Genomic DNA, 23,633 nt, shown 5'->3' on the forward strand with positions numbered 1-23,633 from the left:
TTGGACAGGAATCGCTTGCCATGCAGTGACAATAGCCTGCTGCAATTCACGCACAGAGGTCGGCTGCTGGTCCAAGTGGTCGATTTGACACGTTAATTCTGCCCACAAGTTCTCTATCGGATTCATATCCGGGGACATGGCAGGCCACTCGATATGCTCTGCACCACAGTCAGCAAGAAAGTGTTGGATCATGCGAGCACGATGAGGCCGTGCATTGTCATCTTGGAAGACAAAGTTTCCTCGAAAGGCTGCACGAGCAAATGGAAGCAATGTTTCTTCCAGAATGGCCCTGTACTTGAACTGGTTCAGGTTTCCATTCAGAACAACCATGTCAGTTTTGCCCCCTGCATGAAAAGCAGCCCAAACGGTCACCCCACCACCTCCAGCTTGGACTCTTGGCACAATACAATCTTTGTTGTAGGCTTCATGCACTTGTCTGCGCACTCGGACACGGCCATCTTGACGATAGACCAGAAATCTAGACTCGACACTGAAGACCACGTGATTCCAGTGTCCTGGCTGCCATTGACGGTGCTCTCTGGCCCACTGCAATCAGCACTGGCGGTGTTGTCTGGTCAGGCGTGGCTTTCTCAGGGGACGCCTGGCACGAGAGCCTGCTTGAACCAGTCGTTGGTTGACTCGCCTTCTGGATACAGGCACATTTGTCAGTTGCTGCCACTCAGCCCTAAGCCGATTAGCTGACTTGGTACGGCCATTGCGGACTAACCGGTGCAGCTGGCGATCATCCCTCCTTGTGGTTCTGTGGGGACGTCCTGGCCTCGGTATTGGAGTAGGGACACCCCTCTGAGCATTTCGTTTCAGGATCTTTGACACCTGACCTTGAGTGATGCCATACTGCCGAGCAATAGCACGCTGTTTCATGCCGTAATTTCGTAAAGCCACCACTCCATGACAAACAGCATTGTCGAGTTGACGGAGCATCTCCAGAGGAAGCGGCAATAACTTTTGGAGACGTGCAGCAGTTGTTTTACACTAATACAGAACGCAACAACCCTTATATACCCGACTGTGAAGCCAATCATCAAATGCACCTGTCCGTACATTTTGCCACGCCACCTGTGATATAATCCTGTTGTTGACTTCTTGCTGCGACAGACAATCAGTGACATGGTTCTTTTCACAATTAAATCACCAAAGTGTAAAAGAAACTCACCAGATTGATATACTGAGTTAAGAAAGTAAACCCAAGTCAAGAAAAAAAATATATTCCATATTAAATGCCAAGTCTGTATATATATATATATGATGGATGCTGATGTTGGTGTGAGTAGTCACTTTCGGTGAATCTCTTCCCTTCGTTGGTGTGCTCACTAAGCATTGTGCATTGTGCGATGGCTGTATCGGTAAAAATGGGTGGTGAGCAGGTGAGCTGGTGCCAATGAAGGGAAAAAACATGCACAGACCAACGTTTAAACTTTAAAGTGATAGAGGTGTGTGCTTTTATTTGTTTTTGATGAGTAGTCACCCACCGCAAAGCGTTTAAGCCCACTCGAGGTGGGGGCTCCACAAAGGAAAGTATAGATATTAGACAGAAAGGAGGAATCTATTGAAATTCCTCTTCAATTGAGGTAGGTTAGGATAGAGGAGAAAGCAGAATGCAGGTAAACTGTTCCAGAGTGATACCGTGTGGGGAGGAGGGGGGTAACGAGCAGAAAACACATAGTCTTACTCCTTGGGACAGATACAGTGTGCTAAAATAGGCCATCATTCTTAAAGGTGCTTGTTTTCTTGAGAGTATTGTAAATAAGAGTGCACACTTTCCAGTATTCAGTAAATGAAGCCATCACGGAGATATCTGCATTTGTCGTCAAATACGTCTTAACATTTTTCATTTATTTTCGACCTTCCTTGCACCAGTACTCTTAATTACAAATAGTGAGTTTCAAACTTTGCACAGTTAGATAGCAAATGATAAATAAAGCCTTTTTCAGTGAAAGGTAAATTGATGACCTTTGACCTACTGACCTAGTTTTTTGACCTAAAAAGTCAAAATTGAGCCAGGTAAACAAAAGATTCATTTTCAGCACCAAAAACAGTTCAGAAAAAGTTGTTTACCAGCTCTTCCATTAAAATGCTTCATACAGCTTAACTAGCCACATTTTTGGAATTTGGCACTTGTCCATTGTTGTTTTTTCCTAGTTTCCTTTTCGCAATTACATTTTTCAGCTTTTGTTGGAGCTCGAGCCAGAGTTGAAGTGCATTGAAGCTGTGAATTGTGGCCTGAGTTAAACTTAAGAGCTGTAGGAGAGATTAGAATGGAGGACAAGCATATCCCACCCAAGGTGAGCTGCTACCAGCTACCTGAAGCGAGTGTTTCTGGGATAAAAACCGACTACTACTATTATTATTATTCATTCCTCATGAAGTGATGAAAAAAGTTATTTTCTTGTCTCAATCAGGGGAAGTCTGCAGGCCTCCACCAGCATGGGTGGAAAATGGCAATCTGACGAACTGGAAGCGAGTGTTTCATCATGGTGAACGTGCACAATATGAATGCAAAGACGAGAACAAACTGATTGGAAGAAGAATTTGTGATAATGGATCTTGGACGGATCAAGATACACATCCACAGGACCACATCTGGTGCAAACAAAGTAACTCTTCAGTGGAACCATGTTGTTTTTGTGAAGAGTGTTATGGTGTGAAGAGTGTAAAGGCATGATGGGCCAAATGGCCTCCTGTCTAATTTTTTATTTATAATAATAATAATTCATTTATTTTGTATAGCGCTTTTCAAGAAGCCCAAAGGCGCTTTGACAGAGTGGAAAACATAATGCATAACAATACATGAAAACAACAATTGCAAAAAGACAAGAATCAATAGGGAAATATTTAAAGCAAAAGGAGGGAGAAGGAGAGGAGATAGTCAGGGGTTAAATGCTGTGGGTTGAATGTTGAATGCAGTGTTGAACAGGTGGGTCTTTAGTGATGTTTTGAATGTGGTGAGTGAGGAGGAGTCTCTGATGGTGTGAGGTAGTGAGTTCCAGAGGGTGGGAGCAGCGATGGAGAAGGCCCTGTCCCCCCAGGATCTGAATTTGGTCCGGATGGAGAGGGTCAGGAGGTTGGTACCAGCAGAGCGGAGGTTGCGGGTGGGAGTGTGTCTGGAGAGGAGGTCAGCCCGTCTACTCACCCATTCCCGGACCCGTGACCACATCACCCCCGTCCTTTACAAGCTTCACTGGCTCCCCATCCCCCAGAGAATCCAGTACAAAATCATCCTCTTGACATACAAAGCCCTCCATAACCTGGCCCCATCATAAATGTAAAATTATTATTTGAAACTTTCAACAGAAAATGGCTGACATGGAAAATGTGATCCTGATTCCTAAGGTCGGAAAACAGATTGAAAGTGATAAAATACGCTTGAGTGTAAAGGTTTGGAAAAAGCAAGCCTTTAGGAATTGCACTTCAAGCCATTCCTTCCATTTCTGCTTTAGTGGGGCGCTATCATAAACACATTGTGCAATTTGTGATAAAAGTACAAAATTTGGCACAGAGATAGACCATGGATCATAATATATATAATACACATAGATAGAATAATATATATATATATATATATATTGTTGCGGATATGGGATTTACATCCATCCATATCCGCTTGTAAATATTCCCCTATTTCCTCAATACTTCCCAACTATCCCCAATCCCCCCATTCCCTAGTCCAATTTTCTGTAAACAACACTCTGTAGACCCGACCTCCCCCTATTTCCCCCATTAAATGTCGCATCCAGGTCCACCGCATCTCATGTAAGACAACTATAGGACATCTTGCTAGTTATTCTTAGTCTATGTCAGTTAAGGACTCGTTTCCATTAATTCTGACTCGTCGTTGCACCAGAATGTGATTGTATGGCACCGTTAGGAAGTTTAGGACCTCCCAATACCTCCCCGCAGCTCTTCCTCACGGTTCAGCAACAACAACAACAACAACGGCGGCGGCGCGGGGAGTGCGCGTCCTCACTCCGGCTTGGTTGGTAGGGGGTGTTGGGAGTGCACCAGGCCTTTCCAACGAGCCGCCATCGAGCATGTGCTCGACGGGGTTACCAAGTAGGGGCTCGCTGTCAGCTCCTCGTCAAGGGCGGAGCCCGGTAACCCCCGCACCCAATAGAAGCGGCGGACCGGTCCCATCTGGGGCGGAGCCAACAAGCCGAGGGCGTGTGACTCCCCGCTGAGCATGCGCAGGAAGAGGGAGGTGACGTCAGATGCGCCCTGAGCTTGGAGAGAGAAGGACGCCACCTCCGAGCGCCGTGACACCTCCCCGCATCTCTGGACTGGACCGTGCTTAATTCTGCCCCTGAGCCAAGGTGCACCTTGTGCTATCGACTGCCTGTCCTTCCCTGCCATCAATCCCTGTGTAAGTCAGTCTTGTTCCGTTTGTCTGTGGTCTGTCTGGGATAGATAAGATTGTGTCTAAGTGCCTATCTCTTCTGTGTCTTTACCTCATTAACTTGTAATCTACCCCTTTTCTCCCCCACTAATTATATCCTCCTCCGGAGGTCTTGAGAACTGTACCCCTTGCGTCGTTTCATTCATCCCAGTCGTTGTGTCCTTTCCATCATTGATTTAGCGTAGCGCGATTTGGCCTACGTTCGAGTGGAATCGGGTGAGTTGGGGGTAATCGGGTAAACTGTGCGAACACGGCGGCCATTCCGCTCGGTCAAGCAACATCTTAAGCCGTGTCCGTAACAATTGGTGTCGGTAAGTGGGATTGGACCCGAAGCGCGCTTCACGCGCTCAAAATTATTAACGGTGAAATTTGTTTTGTTTTAAAATAAAAACCCGAATTTTGAAAGTCGCGCTATGGCAGATCAAGACGGCTGGGTTCCGGTAGAGGAGAGTGAGGCAGGGTCGATCCAGGACCAAATTGAGGGACAAGAGGAGAGCGAAGCAGTGAGGGCGGCAGGTTCGCAAAATGGCGTCCTCGCGCACGAGGTTGCGGGCGCGCAAAATGGCGCCTCGCACATGGCTACGGCGGCCGCACCCGCTGCACAAGTGGGAGGGATGGCCCAAATGCAGGCCCTCATGGAGCAATTTATGGTACAAATGCAGGCGTCCCTCAACCTGCAGAAGGACGAGATGAGGGCTCAGAGTGAGCAATTGCGGGTAATGAGGGACGAAGCGAGGGGTACCGGTGAGGGATTAGACAAGAAATTAGAGGGGTTCGACAATGGGATAGAAGGGGTGAAACATGGGTTAATGGGGGTAGAAAACAGAATGGCCACTCAAGAGAATCAAATGGAAGGGATGCAAAAGGGGTTAGAGGGGTTAGAAAACAGTATGGAAGGCAAATTGAGGGACATGAGGGACCAAGCGGAAAGGGAAGTTAAACAAATGGGGCAGCAGATAGAGGGGGTCAGAATGGGGGTAGAAACTAAATTGGATGCTCACAGGGAGGAAATGGAGCAGATGAGGGTGGCATCTGGGCAGGAGATGCAAGTGATGGGAGAGGAGATCAGAAGAGGTGTGAGTGAGGAGGTCGGAGGAGTGCGCGAGGAGGTGAGGCACTCTAAGGAGCGCATGGAGAAGGAGGTGAGAAAGGGGACTGTAAAATTGCAAGGTGGTATAGAGGAGTTGACGCTGGAAGTGGAACAGCTGACGGAGGGACAAAAAGAACTAACGGAGCAGGTTCAAAGGAACACTGCGGTATTAGGAGGGTTAAAAGCGACACAAAACGACATAAAAAATGACTTGATAGCGACACAGAGGCAATGTCAGATGGTACGTGAGGGACTGACAACGAGGTTGGACGAGGTGACAGAGGTAATGGAGACGAAGGACCGGCAGGTGAGGACGCACATAGAAACGGTCAAGGTGGCCTTAGAGGACGAGCTTGAGGAGGCGCACGAGGAGATGAAGGAGGTGAAGCAGAAATTAGAAGAAGTGGAAGAAGGGGTGAGCGAAATTAAGAAGCGACGGAGAGAGGATAAGAAAGAGATAAAGGAGGAAGTAAAAGAATTGGTCCAAAGTCTGTGTTCGGATCGTGATGATGTGCTCATTAACCGGATGAGGGATTCGCAGGTGATGGAGGAGAAGCGAAGAGAAAGAGGACCCGGTGTAATTGGTGACCAATATGGTCGTGCGTATGATGCGCCAGGTGATTTAATAAGCTTGGGGGTCGAGATGGACCCGGGTGTTCGTGAGAGGCCGTTGGTGAAGTGTGCGACAGGTCTGGTGTGCGAAAAAGGGGGTGTGCGAGAAAGTCCGACTCTGGGGTGTGTGAGGAAAAAGTGCGTGCCAAGGAGCCGTGTCCGTGTCCGTAACATCTTAAGCCGTGTCCGTAACAATATATATATATATATATATATATATATATATATATATATATATATATATATATATATATATATATATATGGATGAGATCTGAATATTGGGGCATTGCAGATTTGGCCCCTGATGGCCATGGCAGCCATCTTACAAAATGGCTGCCAAGCGATTTGGTAACTGAGGAACTGCTTAATTCATAAGAAGTAGATGGTTTCAGTGAGGAAATTTGACAATTATATGGGAGGTAGGAGATTATTATTAATAATTGGTAATGAGCCATTGCACAATATGGGGTTATAAAATGGATATTTTGGTGACACAGTGGTGCAGAAATGTCATTTTCTGTGATTAAATAACCTTCTTTTATTGATAACATACCAAGACCATCAAGCCAGTCAGCTGACCTGTCCTGATTACAATGAAGAGCATATAATCAGATGAGGTGTATGAGAATTATCAAAGCAAGGTAAAATGAAACTAGGGGCTCTCAAGGCAATACCACGTTAACCATAAATAACACATCAGCAGCACAGCTACGCCCTCAGCTAAAAACATGACCTATAACCTGAAAAACATGACGTGCAAACATGTATTGCTGTAATCAGAATCGAGAGGGCTTCCATTCAACCAATCACGTGACCAGATTCTACGCTGGAACTAAATTTCAATATTTACCCTCACCAGAGGAGAGGGTTGTGGTGAAATTGTATCCAAGTTGCGACCCAGGTATCATTACCACTACTGACCACAACTTGGCCAATATAAGATCTTGACTCCGAAGAGTGAAGGGCACTCCTGAGACATTTATCATGCTTTATCCATGTGTATGCGTAGAATGGTAAGGGGAACCTCATTGCATATTGCTTGCTTATTTCCCTGAATGTCATACTCTTTCTTGCTCATATGATTGATGTATATTGATCTCATGATTGCCAATTCTCTTTTAGATATTGCTAGAGTTCGATTCTGATTAAACTCACCTTCGGAGACACTGTTGTAGATCGGATTATTTTACAACACTTAATCAGAATCGAATCTTCTACCTTCATTCAAGATCAACATGACCCACAAGCTTTTGCAACTGCCCACGTTCGGCGTGGACCCACAAACTGCGGAAGCTCCAAGTCAGCTCAAGCACTGGCTTAGTCTGCTGACCAGCTACCTGCAAGGGCATAACGACATCACAGACGAGGTGAAGCGCACGGTGCTTAACTCTCATGTGACCTACGTCGTTCACGACTACATATCCCATTGTGAGACATTCGACCTCGCCATAGCAGAGCTGCGCACCATCTATATCAAGCCGCGGAATGTCATTCACACGCGATACCAGCTCGCCATGAAGAAGCAGGATGCATCGGAATCCCTCACTCATTTCGCCCAAGAATTACGTCGCCTTGGCAAAGAATGTGCTCATGAGGTCAGATCCCATGAGCAAATGTGGACGATCTTATGCACGATGCGTTCATTTCTGGACTTTACTCTTCAAGCATCCGGCAACGTCTGCTAGAAAAGCCGAACCTGATGCTGAAGCAGGCCCTCGATTAGGCTCTTGTGCTTCACGAAGCTCAGGCCCAATCGGAAGTATATGGTCGGCCCTACATTACAGCGGTGCTCGGAGTCCGATGTTGCTGCAGAGTGCACTGCTTCCGACTCACTGCCCAAGACGGGGGAGGCGCTCAGAGCCGAAGGTACGAGTCTCGCAGTGACTACCTAGGCCAGGGGCAATGCTAAGTGCTTCTTCTGTGGCAATAGAAATCATCTCCGTACCGCGTGCCCGGCCCGCAAAGTGACTTGTCATACTTGTGGCCGGAAAGGCCATTTTGCAAAAGTATGTCGATCAGCGCACGGGTGGCGTCCCCGACCAACATTGGCCGGCATCAACTCGACGTGTATGGCACGCGCAGTCGCGCACCACCCCTGGCTACCCTGACGCAGCCCGGACCTCATGGGTTGTCCAGAGCCGTCATACCAGTCCTGATTGAGGGACAATCTGCAGGTGCTTTGGTCGACACAGAATCGACTGAGAGCTATGTCGAATGGGCCTCATCCGCCGTCACGGATGGCCGATCTTGGGAGGATCGCGCCGGATCTTCATGGCATCACAATCTTTATGGATGCGCACTAAGGGTGAATGCCGCGTAATGCCAGTAATTAATGGTACAATGTATACTGATGTTCGCCTAATGGTATTGCCCACCTTATGCGCCGAAGTTCTATTGGGGCATGATTTTCTCGAACGCCACGGCCGCTTAGAGATGACGTTTGGGGGAGATGCCACGCTCTCGGTCTGTACCCTGGCAGGGATGTTGATTGAACCGATGACCTTATTTCCGAATCTAACTATGGAATGCGCTCCGGTCGCGATCAAATCCCGGTGCTACTCCGGGGCTGATGCACAATTCATTTCAGAGGAGAATAGCAGACTCCTCCGCGAAGGCATAATAATCGAGCCCAGCCAATCCCCTTGGCGTGCACAAGTTTTGGTCGTCCAGTCCGAAAATCATTGCAAGCGCATGGTAATTGATTATTCACAAACCATAAATAGATTTACGCACCTGGATGCCTACCCACTTCCGGGATTGGATTCTCTGATTCGACAGGTCGCCGAATATTCCGTGTACAGCACTCTCGATCTTCGGAGTGCGTATCATCAAATTCCAATAGCGGAAGCCGATCAAATTTTTACAGGCTTTGAATCCGGACAGTGGTTGTATCAGTTCACGCGTTTGCCCTTCGGCATTACAAATGGAGTCACTTGCTTTCAAAGGGCCATTGACGACATAATTACCAAAGAACAATTAACAGACGTCGTCGTTTATTTGGATAATCTGACAGTTTGCGGCCATGATCAGGCTCACCATGATGCTAACTTGCAATGCTTTCTCCAGGTTGCACAAAAGTACAGTCTGACCCTTAATGAGGCTAAATGTCGCTATTCCTCCAGGACGATAGATCTCCTGGGGTACACCGTGACCCAAGGAACAATAACACCTGACAAGGAACGTCTGCGCCCTTTGCTCGACATGGTGCCACCGCATGATCGTGCTTCTTTGAAGCGTGCCCTCGGGCTGTTTGCACATTATTTGAGGTGGGTCAAAAATTACTCCAAGAAGCTCCATCCCCTCGTTGATTGCAAAACATTCCCTATGCCTCCCGCTGCCAAGGTCGCCTTCCAGGGACTGAAGTCAGACATAGCTGGTGCTGCTGTGTCTTCCATTGATGACAACATACCCTTTGTTCTTGAAAGTGACGTGTCGGATCACGCGATCGCTGCCGCACTCTCTCAAGGGGGGAAGCCTGTAGCCTTCTTCTCAAGGACGTTATCCTCCGCTGAGAGGCATCCCTCTTCTGTTGAGAAAGAAGCCTACGCAATTGTGGAGTCAATTCATCGGTGGAGACCGTATTTGCTAGGCAAACGTTTTGATGTCATCACCGATCAGCAAAGTGTTGCATTTATGTATGACACACGGCATGCCCAGCGCATTAAGAATGAGAAAATCACTTGCTGGCGTATAGAGCTAGCTGATTACAGCCTCGGTATCATGTATCGACCAGGGCGGGAGAATAACGCAGCAGACGCTTTATCCCGACCAGGTGTTTGTGTGAGTTTAACCTCCTTCGAGGATTTACGCATTCTTCATGACACCTTGTGTCACCCCGGGGTGACCGCCTAGCTCATTTCGTGCGTAGCCGTAATTTGCCCTACTTTGTTGAAGACGTTCGCCGTCTGTGCCGCACTTGCCCTGTTTGTGCTGAACTCAAACCCCGCTTCCATAAACCGAACATTGGGACGCTGATTCAGGCTACTAGGCCGTGGGACAGATTGGCAAAGGACCTTCAAAGGACCTCTCGTTATCTCCTCACGATCATAGATGAATATTCCAGATTCCCTTTCGCCTTTCCATGCAGCGATATGTCAACGGCTATGGTTATCCGATGTTTGCAGCTTCTGTTCTCAATGTTCGGGAATCCGGGATATGTGCACACCGACAGAGGTGCCATGTTTTTGTCCCAGGACATGACGGCATTTCTGTTGCAGCGTAACATCGCATCTGGCGATACCAACCCGTACAGCCCGCACGCTAACGGTTGCGTGGAACGCTTTGATGGCACAATATGGAGGGCCATCACTTTTGGCCTCAAGACCCATGGTCTGCGACCGGACCAATGGATGGGGATGGTGCATGGGGCCCTACATTCGATCCGTTCACTCCTATGCACCGCTACGAACGAAATCCCTCACGATCGTTTATTGTGCTTCTCCTGCCGCACGGGTTCTGTCCGCCCTCTGCCTGGGTGGCTTGCCCAGCCCGGTCCGGCTTTTCTCAAACGGGCGGTGCGCACGAGTAAATATGACCCGCTCGTTGACAAGGTTCGTATCCTCCAAACTAATCCCGATCACGCTCGGGTCCAGCTGTCGGATGGACGCGAGTCAACCGTGTCGGTCCGTCAACTCGCTCCCTGCGGGGATCTCGTTGGGACGGAACTCTGCTCGGGGAACCCGGTATTGGGGAACTCACCCTTGATTCCACCCTCTCGCTCGCCCGAGCCGCCAGGTATAGTCGTGCCGCCCTCGTCTCCGGAGATAGAGAGCACTCCTGACAGTGGCGATCTCGACGCTGCCACTGAAGGCCCCGATATATACCGAACGCGCACGGACAAGAGATCCGCCGCCCCGACCGTTTTGGCTGGTCTTGATGGGATGCCCGGAATTTGTGTACTCTTATGTAATAGGCTACCAATTGTAGTTATACTCTTACTGCTGCCTGGCTTGCTAGCGAGGTTTTAAACCCGGGGAGGAATGTGGTGAAATTGTACCCAAGTTGCGACCCAGGTGTCATTACCACTACTGACCACTACTTGGCCAATATAAGATTTGGCTCCAAAGAGTGAAGGGCACTCCTGAGACATTTATCATGCTTTATCCACGTGTATGCTTAGAATGGTAAGGTGAACCTCATTGCATATTGCTTGCTTATTTACCTGAATGTCATACTCTTTCTTGCTCATATGATTGACGTATATTGATCTCATGATTGCCAATTCTCTTTTAGATATTGCTCGAGTTCGATTCTGATTAAACTCACCTTCGGAGACACTGTTGTAGATCTGATTATTTTACAACAAGGGTATTGCATTTGAGTCCGTTTGTTTGTCTGCACAGAATAAGTATGCTTTTCTCTGCAACCGTTGGTCTGATTGGCAGGAAATTTTCACCATGGGTGCACCTCCTCCTGTAGAAAAAAAGAAGATAATTATGACTTCATTGAGACCTGATTGTCACGTGGTATGGGCGTCATCTTGGAAAAACCGAAAAACATTGCACCTCCATATCTCCAAAAGCGCTTCGTAGAAAAAACATTGAGACATGGATCATTGTAAAGAACTCTCCATGGGGAATAACATATCGTAATGATGATGTCATAGGTGCCTCCATTATGACATCATAATTCGACAAGTACAAAACTTCATCTGATCAAGATTTTAAAAACTTGAGCGTCGTCTAGGGATAAATTGGTGGACAAACAAAAATAATGACTTCATCGGTCACGTGGTTCGGCTGCCATATTTGTTTAAACACAAAACCCTTAAAAAAAAACCCTTTCGCTGAAACGGCTAAACAGATCGAGGCAAACGATTATATGCATGATTGCATACCAATGACGAACAAAACGTTCTGCGACTATGATGTCATAGGACACATGGTTTGGCGGCTATGATTTTTTTTGAAGAATAAAACTTTAAAATGCCACTCCTCCAGAACGGCTGAACAGAAACTTCACACACATGTTCCCCATGCCTTGCGTATGCCATGCTATCCTTGAATAATCAATGTCACATGGTTTGGTGGCCATACTAGATTGAATGAAAATCTTTGAAAAATTACATTTCTTGAACCGCTTCATTGATCTAAGTGAAACTTCAAAGTAATGTAGTTGTTGTAAAGCGGAACACGTGTTTTTAACATTTCAACATGATTGGTCTTACGTTATTATTTGAAGAAGAAGAAACTCGCATACATTATCTTCTCCAGCCATGTCAGTTTTCAATATATCTATTAGTTATGTAGGGTTTGAACTCGGTGGCATCCTGTCTATTAATTACGTAGTCTCTTAATTATGTACTATCAGAATGTACCTTTCGACCCTTTGGACTGCTGAGACCCCTTAGACCTTTGAATAACCTTTAAGACCCCTCAAGACCCTTAAGACCACCAAGACCCTGACATACTCTGAAGATCCTTAAATACCATGAAGAATCAGAGGACCCCAAGGACCCATAATATCCTGAGGACTCAGAAGACCCAAAAGACCGAGGACCCAAAAAGACACAAAAGACCCTGAAGAATCTGAAGACCCAAAAGTCCCCGAGGACTCAAGACACCCCAATGACGCAAAAGACCCAAAAGAGCCATGGGACCCTGATGACCCAAAATACGCCAAGGATGCAAAAAACCTGGGGACTCAAAAGAGTCCAAGGACAGCCTCATTAAAAAATATACATATACAATACTGAAATCAGTTTTACAAAGATGATGTCATGTGTCACGTGTGTCTGATGAAAGTGGGGTTATACAAAAGAATGGAAGAATGTACAAAAACACCCCACAAAATACACCTCACAAACACGTGTTGGTGAGGGTCTGCAATCTCTGCTTTCTCTTTCTTGTTTATTAGGTCATTAACTGTTGCTCCCGATCCAGATGAGCTTCAGGAGCCGTGGTACTATTTCAAAAATTCATCTTCAATCAATCTTCATTCTTGATTATGAATAAATTGGGAATTGTGTGCATGGAACCCGCATAAAACTCTTCCCCATTTGCCATACACAATTTTTACTTGCTGGCCCTTCCACCAACCACTCATGCGTTTGCATCCATAATTAATAAATAAGCACTTTTGAATGTTTTTTATAATTAAATTTTCACTTTAATTACGTGTTAAACAATCTGATTGTTTTGTGTGTTTGGTTGTTTATTTTTCTGTTTTCTTCTTTAGTTGGTTGGAATGGAGGTAAGGTTGATGGACAGGCTTGGTGAAGCTGATGTGTTATTTCCTACATTTTTACTTCCTACAATAACGATCCCTGAATGCAGGTTTTTAATTACTTATCCAAATGTGAACGTTTTTGAGTGGAACTCAGCCACACACACACACACACACACACACATATATATATATATATATATATATATATATATATATATATATATATACATACATACATACATACATACATACATACATATAGCTTTTGTGTGTAGCCTATGGCTGCTGGTTGCATCATTTCTGGGGGCATGGCTGTGCCGTTGATACAGTGCCTTCCATTACTAGTCCACCAGGTCATTTTGCCGAGCTCGGAAGGATGACAGGCTGAGTCAACCCACCTAGTGTTAATTCAACGGTAGACAGGGGCTCAAACTCAGGACCCTAAGATCTCAAGCCAGCCACCTTAACCATTAAGCCAACAACAGGCTTGCCACAGATATTAAAGGGCACAAGGATTAATAGAGGTCCTCAAAACTAAAATTATTATGAAAAAATCAATTTCCTCATTTATTCAACTACCCACTCACTGCAGGAGAGTCATATTATTATCCTTATTATTATTGCCAATTAATATTACTATTACTTATGTTAGTTCAGGTCATTGAAAAGACCAGACCATACCTCACCATTCTAACTTCCCTATAATAAAATGTACTTCCGTGAGGGTGTCAGAGGGGTGAGGGGAGGCAATATCGCAAGTCACAAAACCCCTTGGGGAGTGGGGATATTGTTTCGTAAAATCATTAATATTACGCTATTATTATAGGTATTGTTATTACTTTTGTAATGAGAAGCGGCTTTGGAAAAACGCCACGAAAAACTCCTTGGAAGAACTCCATGGAACCGGCAGGGGAAGGGTCGTGTTATTAACCCTGGTGGGGTTTTTTTTTTTAAATGTTTTTTGTATACAAGATTGAGGCTCGTGTAAGAGCTAACATTAATCACAAAAGGACAAACTGACACATAAAACATATGATAAAGGGAGCGGAAGACAAGATGGGGAGAGACGGGGAAGCACACAAGTACATTTGAGAGCAGGGACATTGGGAGATCTGTGGGAGGGAGAGGGCTTGGGGGGGAGGAGGAGTGGGAAGGGGTGGTGGGGGGTGGTGGGAGTGGTATAAAACACATGGACACTGCTAGGACTTCCAGGAAAGAAGTTGATATTTAAAAAAAGTGTATCTGGCGTGAATTAACGGGGGTAGAAAAGATCAAGGTTTTGGATGGGGTAAGATAAGAGATGGTGGTGAACAGCTGTTTTAAAGACCTGGAGGGAGGAGCGCGATTGAAGAGAGTGGGGGAGTTTGTTCCAGAGGCGGGAGAAAAGAGGAATGAAAGAGTGGAAGTGAATAGAGAGTCTTGATTTTGGCAGTTTAACCATAAGAGGGTTGCTGGCAGATCTTGTGCGACCTGTAGGAATATTTGGGGGACAGAGCACAGATGGAGCAGGGGGTGCAAGGCTGAAGAGGAGTCCGTAGAAGACAGAAAGACCACCTGCCTGCCTGCGGTGAGTGAGTGAAAGGCCCTCGGAGTTAGATTCATTGCGGGAGATTTCAATGATTCTGAAAGCTTTGGTTTCAACAGCCAAAAGGGGGGTATATAGACAACAGTGAGGTTGTGAGGGAGGAGCACCGGCCCAGAGGGGAGTATATAGACAATATATAGTATATAGGCTACAGTAGATCTACAATCAGGTGTGATCGTCGATGTGATTGACTGAATCCAGATTCCTCCAAATTTATTTCAGTTTAGTGTTCAACAGCATTAGTGACTGTTTTAAAAGGTAATCATAGATGTTTGTGGTTTATAATATTTTTACTTCTGGTGGGGGTGCTCCAACGAAAACAGCACAATAAGCTATTTATACACGTTAATACGGCGTTTGTTCAAGGAGGAAAAACCCCATGGGGGAGGTGGGATATTATTAGTATTAATATTGCTTTGTAATAACATTAATATAATGCTATTATCATTAGTTTTGTTATTAGAAGTGGCCTTGGGAAAACACCACAATAAAGCTATCTTAACATGGATGTACACCTCAACACGCATCTCCATTGGCGAGGAAAACCCCCTAAGGAAGGGGGGAAAATGAATGCGCTACAACCTTCATTGTGTGACCCTTAGTCCTCCCATCAAAGTTGGTTGAGATTGGATAAATAACGACCGAATGTATCGTAGTCAAATATCGTCAGATAGACAGCCAGACAGACACCAAATTGCGTATTTTAGTATGATGGCATTCTCCCTCTTTGTTCACCTTTTCTTCCCTGTCTTCCTTCTTGTAGTAACATGTCATGTGACAAGAAATAACCTGGCTGAAAGAAACCTGAAGAAACCATTGTCGTTTGGAAAGAAAGCAAAGGTAGGAATTGTTTGATGGACCTGGTACTGTCGTCCAACCGTGCTGAGTGGTCCGTGACATCGAAACTTTTCCCCAAAGTACAAGTGTCGGGAATCGAACCAGGTTCCACTACAAATCAAAGAGTAACAGGCGTTTATTGAAAGACCAATACACAGCTGTGGAGAGAGAGATCAAAGGAAATCAGAGCTCAAATGAGCAGAGAGGATCCAAGACACTCTCTGAAAGTAACTCGGCAAAGGCGTTTCTTATATACATTTCAAAGTAAGACAGCAATCTCCGCTAAATCTGCAAGATAAGCAGTCTTAGACAAAGAGGGGGAAAGCTGACCACTAGCCCCTACCCTGGTCCTATCCTGTTGGAGTGCTGAGCCAAGGGAAAGAGTGTAGGAGACGAGCACATTCTGTTATTGCAACATTCCTTAAGTTCTTATCTCCCCTTGCAGAGTTCTTACAAGGACACAGGGATTGTGAAAGTTGTTTTTCCTTCAAGCGCAGCTTGACAAAAGTTTGAACTCTACAAATGTAACTATCAGCATTTTAAAAGCCTTCACTGAGTTTGGCTGTAAAAGCAAATCATGTAATTCAATGCTTTTCTGAAGCATTAGCATAAATGAACTCTATTTGAGCACAAATAAACTTAGCTGTTAAAGCAAACTGCAATTAGACAAGTCAAGCAAAGCACAATTAAATGTATGATCCCCACACCTCGACCCTTTTGTCTCTACGAGACAACGTATCAAAGAGACAATGCCCCAGCGGGCTTTATTAAGCAGGTAAGAATAGTGTTGCAAGTGTGTCCTTCCAAGCGCATTCCACGTGCCCATAGTGCCACGCATGCACACTTGAAAGGCAGGTTGTGCGGCCGCGCGTGTGTTAGAAAATGGAAGTCCATTAATGTTTCGGATCTGCAACGAAGACGCCTGGTCCGATGAGGATGTGCTCCACAAAGGGCCCGTCACCTCCCCTGCGGAACTGGCTCCCCCCACCTCGCACAAACACTGTCCTTGCAGATCTTTGAAGTTAATCGAGGTCCATGCTCATAAGAGCCCGCACATGTTGTTGTTCTGGGGAATACATAACATCGTCAATATCTTGTATCATCTGCTCCTGTTGAGAGTACAGAGCATGGCAATTCAAGGAAAAGAGAGAAACTTCCTGTGTGTCAGTCATCCATGGACGTGTGCTCAGAGGGATTCGGAGTATCAGGTCTTTTGGCGGCCAGACCCAAAGCTATGTCGACAGGAGTTAGACAGCTGTGAGCCTGTAATACATAAGAAACATTAGACAATTCCCGCAGGGGATTTACAAAGTCATCACAATCTTCAGACGCAACGAATACATCAGCATCATCCATGGGTTCATTCGGGTCGACGGCCAAGGATTCGTTCGGTTCCGCGGATAAGGCCTCGTCCGGATCAACGGCCGAGGACTCGTTCAGATCAGCGGCCAAGACCATGGTATTTGCCGGTGCTTTCTTTGACCATCCATCCTGTAAAGTATTTTCTTACGCATAGAAGCACATAGGCTTTCATTAGTGCCCCCCAAATTATTACCCCAATTACCACCGCAAGTGCAGACAACAACCACTTAACTATCGTGCCTGTCCATCCTGTAAACCAATTGGTAAGCCAGTCAGCATTCAAAGAGTTTTCGCGCGAGATTCAATCAATAGGCAATGCATGACTGGTCTTTCTTAATCGTACTATTGCGGCTGACACCCCTTCGGATGGATCTGGTATATACGTGCAACATTTTCCTTCTACTACCCCGCATACTCCTCCTTTCTCTGCCAGTAGCATATCCAAAGCCACCCAATTCTGCATTACCATTGTGCGCATATGAACTACTGTATCTAATAATTCATTATGGGCTGTGGCGAGTGTGGCAGTGTCGTTAGCTACCTTTTCCAAAGCTAAAGCCATCTCATCTATCCGGAAGCTATTCATGACCGTGCCTGCTCCTGGGAAAAAGAAACACAGCGCCTTTTCCTATCCCGCTCCATGTAATGTCGTGGTCCCGTCTTCGTTCCACACTGCTCTCTTATATCGCATATTCAACGGCCTTGAATCTAGATTATCCAGTATCTCGACATCGGGAAGAACCGAGCCGAGATAACATGTGCCCCCCCCCCCAATTATTTGGTAAATAGGGGTATGCCTTATCGTCGCATATTAACATCATCCCATGGGGTGGGATCAGGTGGGTGGATAAACACTGAATTCCCGTTGTCACCCCATTGATCCTACTAACCCCCCTAGAGAATGTTATAGCTGTTATATTGTGGATGTGTTTATCTCGCAATGCTATTCATAGTGTAATCCCGTTTTCCCCTTTTCCCAACTTCCCTGGGAGGAGAGGAGAGTTAGCCTGGTGTTGGCTAAGCGGTTAGGGTGCCGGCTTGGGATCCTGGGTTCGAATCCTGGTCGATCGCTGAATTAATGCCAGGGGGCTTGACTCAGCCTGTCATCCTTCCGAGGTCGGAAAATTGAGTACCAGTTCACTGGTATTTCCCAGTGTGTCGCAAGAGGCGACGAACAGGGTTGATGGCAGGAAGGGCATCCGGCTGTAAAACATTGCTTCAAAAAAGGGACCATGGTGCCCAAAAAATGCCAACCCCTGCTCTGCGGGGAAAAATGGCCTCTAAAGGTGGTTCTTCCTGGGAGAGTGTATGCACATTCTGATTTCCCCATACGCAAGTGGCCGGAGCCCTGGAGGCAGACCACCCCTTTCTTTGGTTTAACCCAGACGGGGAGGCCTATCAGTCACATGAGCAGCCACCGAAGGCCGAAAATTAAATGGCCGATTCCACCCCTGGTCGTTGTTAACACCCTCTCTTTCTAAAGTGGTAACCAAACATGGGGAATCGATGGGCTGGGAGCAGAGATAATTGAGAGACAAGAGTAAAACTATCATTTGTATCCCAGCATTGCCAGTCTGGGGAAATTTCATGCACGACCAGCACTGAGTCCTGTTTTGAATTGTCGCCAGCCTCTCTTGCTAATTTCCAATGTGTGTTCTCCTCGTTTCTCATTTGAGCTTTATCCCGGGGGTATGGTCTAAGTATGATTTCGAAGTTTGCTTTTAATGGGCCATCTATCATTCCCCTTTTCAACCATCCTTTACACCTAAGCTTCATTAACATGCCTTGTTCCAAGTGTGTGCGCATCCGTATCCTGAAATTGGGTGACCCCCATTTGTATCCTGGCTGTTCCTCCACCTGGAGAGTGGTTACCCCTCAATATTTTTGCACACGAACCTTTTTCAATACCTGTTTAAACCTACTACCATTCAAGGACGCTTCCCAAATTATGCTTCTCCACACACTATTATGGCCCCATTTGGATATTTCACGGAAACATGGTAGTGATATTTCCTGGTGCAGCGCTACACTGAGTTGTTGTGGCAACAATCTTTCCCAGACTCCCCCCCTTTCGGCGCTACTAATGAATGATCCGTCGCCGCTGATGCATGTTACTGTTGTTATCAGGAGCACAAGTCCTGTGGCTAACAACGTCATTACTGTGTTGTGGTGTCTGTTTTTTTTTTTTTTTTTTTTTTTTTTTTTTTGTATACTGAATCCAGGCTCGTGAAAGAGCTAACATTTACTTCACAAACAAATCGACCAGACAAACAAAATACACAAAAAGAGGGAGCGGAAGACAAGATGGGGAGAAAAGGGGAAGCACACAAACACAACATCCGAGAGCAGGGAGATGTGTGGAAGGGAGAGGGCCCGGGGTGAGGAGGCATGGGAAGGGGGGGGGGGGGGGGAGAAGTATAAAGCACAAGGACACCAAGGACTTCCAAGACAGAAGTTGGTATTTCAAAAAGGGGAATTGGGGTGAAATTAGCAGGGGTAGAAAAGATCAAGGTTTTGGATGGGGGAAGATAAGAGATGGTGGTGAACAGCTGTTTTAAAGACTTGGAGGGTGGAGTGGGATTGAAGAGAGTGAAGGAGTTTGTTCCAGAGGCGGGAGAAAAGAGGAATGAAGGAGTGAAGGTGAGCAGAGAGTCTTGATTTTGGCAGTTTAACCAAAGAGGGTTGCAGGCAGATCTTGTGCGACCTGTAGGAATATTTGCGGGACAGAGCCCAGAGAGAGCTGGGGGGGCAAGGCCAGAGAGGAGTCGGTAGAAGACGGAAAGACCACCAACCTGCCTGCGGTGAGTGAGTGAGAGGCCCTTGGAGTTAGCTTCATCGCGGGAGATTCCAATGATTCTGAATGCTTTGGTTTCAACAGCGCGAAGGCGAGCTAGGTGTGAGGCAGGAGCACCAGCCCAGAGGGGAGAGCAGTATTCCATTGAGCTGCGGATGAAAGCCTTGTATGTGGTGAGGAGCTCAGGTGTGCCTAGGAAGGACTTCGCACGACGGAGGATGCCCAGTCGGCGACTGGCTTTGGAGGCCAGATTTGAAATGTGGTTTTTCCAGGAAAGATCATGGCAGATAGTGAGACCCAAAAGCTTGAGTGACAGAACTTCTTGGAGAGGATTATTCAGAAAGTGGATGGGAGGGTTGTCCAGTCGGTCTTTTCGGAGAGACATCGTAAGAGTGTGAGATTTGTCAGGATTGAAAGACATGTTCCACTTGTTTGCCCAGTCTGTGATTTTGTCAAGGTCTGCAGAGAGTGAGGAGGCTGCAGACTGCCGATCTGAGAGATGAAGAATGGAGCGACAGAGAGTAGAGTCGTCAGCAAAGAGATAGAGAGGATTTTCAAGAGAGTCAGAGAGATCATTGATGAAGACCAGAAAAAGCACAGGGCCCAGAACACTGCCTTGGAGAACTCCAGCCTGAACAGGAAGAGGAGATGACAGAAACCCATTCAGGGCCACACGTTGACTACGACTAGAGAGGAAGTCCACCAGCCATGCGTGGAGATTTCCATGGATACCAAAAGAGGAGAGTTTGGTGAGCAGAGCGGGGTGCCAGACTGTATCGAAGGCACGTGATATTGCAAGGGAGACTGCTCTAATTTCCTGTTTGGCATTGAGGACCTCCATCCATTGTTGAGAAAGCAGAAGCAGCATGTCCAGAGTGGAGTGTCCAGGTCTGAAACCAAATTGATGATCAGAGATCAAGCCATTGGAGAAGAGGAAAGATTTCATATCTGAAGCAATGATGGATTCCATGACCTTGCTGATAATTGGGAGAAGGCTGATTGGTCTGTAGTTGCTGGGATCTGTTTTTGCACCTTTTTTGTGCAAAGCGGTGATGTTGTCAGATTTCCAAGCAGATGGAAGAAATGGCCAAGGATGGCCAACTTACAGTGCGTGGCGTGGATCCAGGAGGGCTTACCCTCGCAAAAGACTGCGGTTGGTGTAGTCAGCAATACCTGGAATGGTCCCGTCCACCGTGGTTCCAGTGCGCTCTTGCGAGTGAAATGCTTTACGAGCACCTGGTCTCCGGCTTGGAAGGAGTGGATGGCGTGGCCTGTTGGTTAAGGCAACACATCTCGTACTCGTGCGTGAATGCTGCGCGCCACATTAGGACAATCCTATGCAAAACTTTAAAAGCATGTCACCCATCACAGGCAGATCAAGTTTGGACATGTCCACTGGGGCCGAAACAGGCAAACTCATAGGCCGCCCCATTAACACCTCGTGGGGGGAAGACCCGTGGTGCGACTAGGGGTGGATCGAGTGCTCATCAATGCAAGTTGGAGCGCTTCCGGCCACTTCAGATCTGTGTTCGCACAGATCTTTGCTGGCTTGAGTTTCAGAGTCCCGTTTGTGCGTTCTACCAGCCCTGCCGATTGCGGATGGTATACACAATGGAAGGATTGTTTTACACCCAACGCCTTTAATTACATCTCCCGTGAAGTGGCCACCCTGTTCTGAGGATATCTTTTGTGGAATTCAAAATTGGCACATGAGATCCCGCACGAGGCGCTTAACTACTGTCGGGGCGTCTGACTTGATGCATGGACAGGCCTCGACCCATTTTGTAAACATGTCCACGATTACCAGAATGTAACTGAACGACATACATGGCTGCATATTTATGAAATCGAACTGGATGTGGGCGAACGGCCCCCAGGGTTGAGGGTGGCCCGCATTATGTGGGTGTCTTGGTGGTGCCCCCCCCCCCCCATTGTGTTGTTGACAAACCGCGCATGACCGACATACGTCCAATGCAATGCGCGACAATCCCGGTGCCGCCCAAGTGTCTCTTACCTGCTCCATCACCCCCCCTCTTGCACACATGGCCATTTTGGTGTGCCATGCGTGCAAGCCAGGGCAGTAATTTCTTAGGTGCTATTGGTTTCCCGTCGAGGGTCCAGATCTCACCTGGCCTGGGTCACGCTGCAGCCCCTTTTTATCCAGTCATCGTGTTCGGTTGCTGTTGCTGCGTTTTGCAGCCTCAAAACGTCGTCGTTAGTTGGTGTGGTGTCTGGCCCTGAGGCCAGTACCTTGGCAGTCTGTGCAAGTGCCCCTTTAGCCCGTGTAACCACTGGCATGTTTCGGCCTATATGATGGTCGGCCGCCTTTCCTGCTGCCGCATCCGCCCTGGCGTTGCCCCGGGCAACGTCAGTGTCCGTTTTTTGGTGGCCACGGCATTTAACCACCGCGATAGCGTGGGGAAGTAAGATGCTTTGGAGTAACTCTTCGACCAAATCACCGTTCTTTATTACCGAACCTGCAGATGTGAGGAAGCATCGCATCTTCCAGATCGCTCCTTTGTTGTGAACCACCCCGTGAGCGTAAGCTGAATCCATGTAAATGGTGACAGCAAGGCCTGCAGCCAGGGTACATGCTCTAGCTAGGGCGCATAGCTCCGCCTGCTGGGCCGAAAAGGTAGGTGAAAGGCGTCCGCTTTCCACTGTCTCGTTACCAGTGCACACCGCGTACCCGGACAGCAGAGAGCCATCCCATGCACGCTTAGCTGATCCGTCGACATAAAACACACAATCGGGGTTATCAAGGGGAGTGTCCTTCAAGTCCGGGCGCACTGCAGAAACCTGCTGCACTACCTCGATGCACACATGGGGGTCACCCTCCTCTGGTGTGGGCATCAGTGAAGCTGGATTGAGTGTAGTGCAACGCTCAATAGTAATGTTTGCCGCGGTAATCAGTGCGGTTTCGTATTGCATTAATCTAGTGGATGACAAGTGTTGGGATTTTCGCTGTAGTAATAATGAAGTGACGCAGTGTGGCACCCGTAACGTTACCGGGTGTCCCATGACAATGTCCGCTGTTCTTTCCACTGCATATCTAGCCGCTGCTACAGCTTGCAGGCTACGTTCAAATAGGCTACGGGGCGCTCCTTCTCCCCATGAGTCTGAGTCAATACAGATTGGGCAAAAACCCCCACCGCGTGAGTGTAAAGGGTGAATGGCTTCGCGTAATTGGGGAGCCCTAAAGTGGGTGCCGTAGCCAATGCTCGTTTCATGCCCTCGAAACAGCGTATCATGTCATCCGACCACACTATTTTGTTCGGGGCCTCCAGTTTGGTGGCCTCGTATAGTGGTTTAGCGAGTAGCACATAGTCGATTATCCAAGTGCGGCAGTAACCCATCATACCTTAGGAAACGCAGCATTTCCCATTGCGTGCGCGGCCATGGCACTTCCGTGACAGCGGTCACTCGCTGAGCGTCCAGTCCTCATTTGCCGTGCGAGATGGCATGGCCCAAATACGTTACGACCTGTTGAACAAATTGAAGCTTTTCTAATCCCACGTTGTAGCCCTTGGCCGCCAAGGCTTTTAGCAAGGCCACAGAGTCCTCCTCGCAGGCTTCTTTGGAGGGGGAACAAATCAACAAATCATCAATGTACTGCAACAACACTGATCCCCCTTTCAGTTCCACGTCCTCCAGGGCTCGGTGCAATGCCCGGTAGAATAGGGTGGGGCTGTCAGCAAACCTTGGGGTAACACAGTCCAAGTGTACTGGCGACCCCTGCAGGTGAAGGCAAACAAATGCTGTGAATCAGATGC

At 47.2% G+C, this 23,633-nt stretch overlaps 1 protein-coding gene across 8 annotated transcripts in view; it reads left to right on the forward strand.

Moving 5' to 3' along the window:
* The first annotated feature begins 1,650 nt into the window (after positions 1 to 1,650).
* Positions 1,651 to 23,633, forward strand: part of LOC144888208 (complement factor H-related protein 5-like) — a 121,084-nt gene continuing 99,101 nt past the window's right edge. For 2 of the 8 annotated variants that reach the window (XM_078781434.1, XM_078781433.1), the window contains exons 1-2: positions 2,301 to 2,615; positions 15,631 to 15,707. In XM_078781434.1, the coding sequence (XP_078637560.1) occupies positions 2,390 to 2,615; positions 15,631 to 15,707 (303 nt within the window). In that variant the 5' untranslated portion in view covers positions 2,301 to 2,389. Of the gene's footprint in view, positions 2,616 to 8,371; positions 8,421 to 15,630; positions 15,708 to 23,633 lie in introns of those variants that run through there. The other 6 variants (XM_078781436.1, XR_013624050.1, XM_078781431.1 and 3 more) reach the window with 6 other exon arrangements.

The sequence above is a fragment of the Myxine glutinosa genome, chromosome 7, assembly GCF_964187855.1.
Source record: "Myxine glutinosa chromosome 7, kmMyxGlut1.1, whole genome shotgun sequence".
Classification (NCBI taxonomy): domain Eukaryota; kingdom Metazoa; phylum Chordata; class Myxini; order Myxiniformes; family Myxinidae; genus Myxine; species Myxine glutinosa.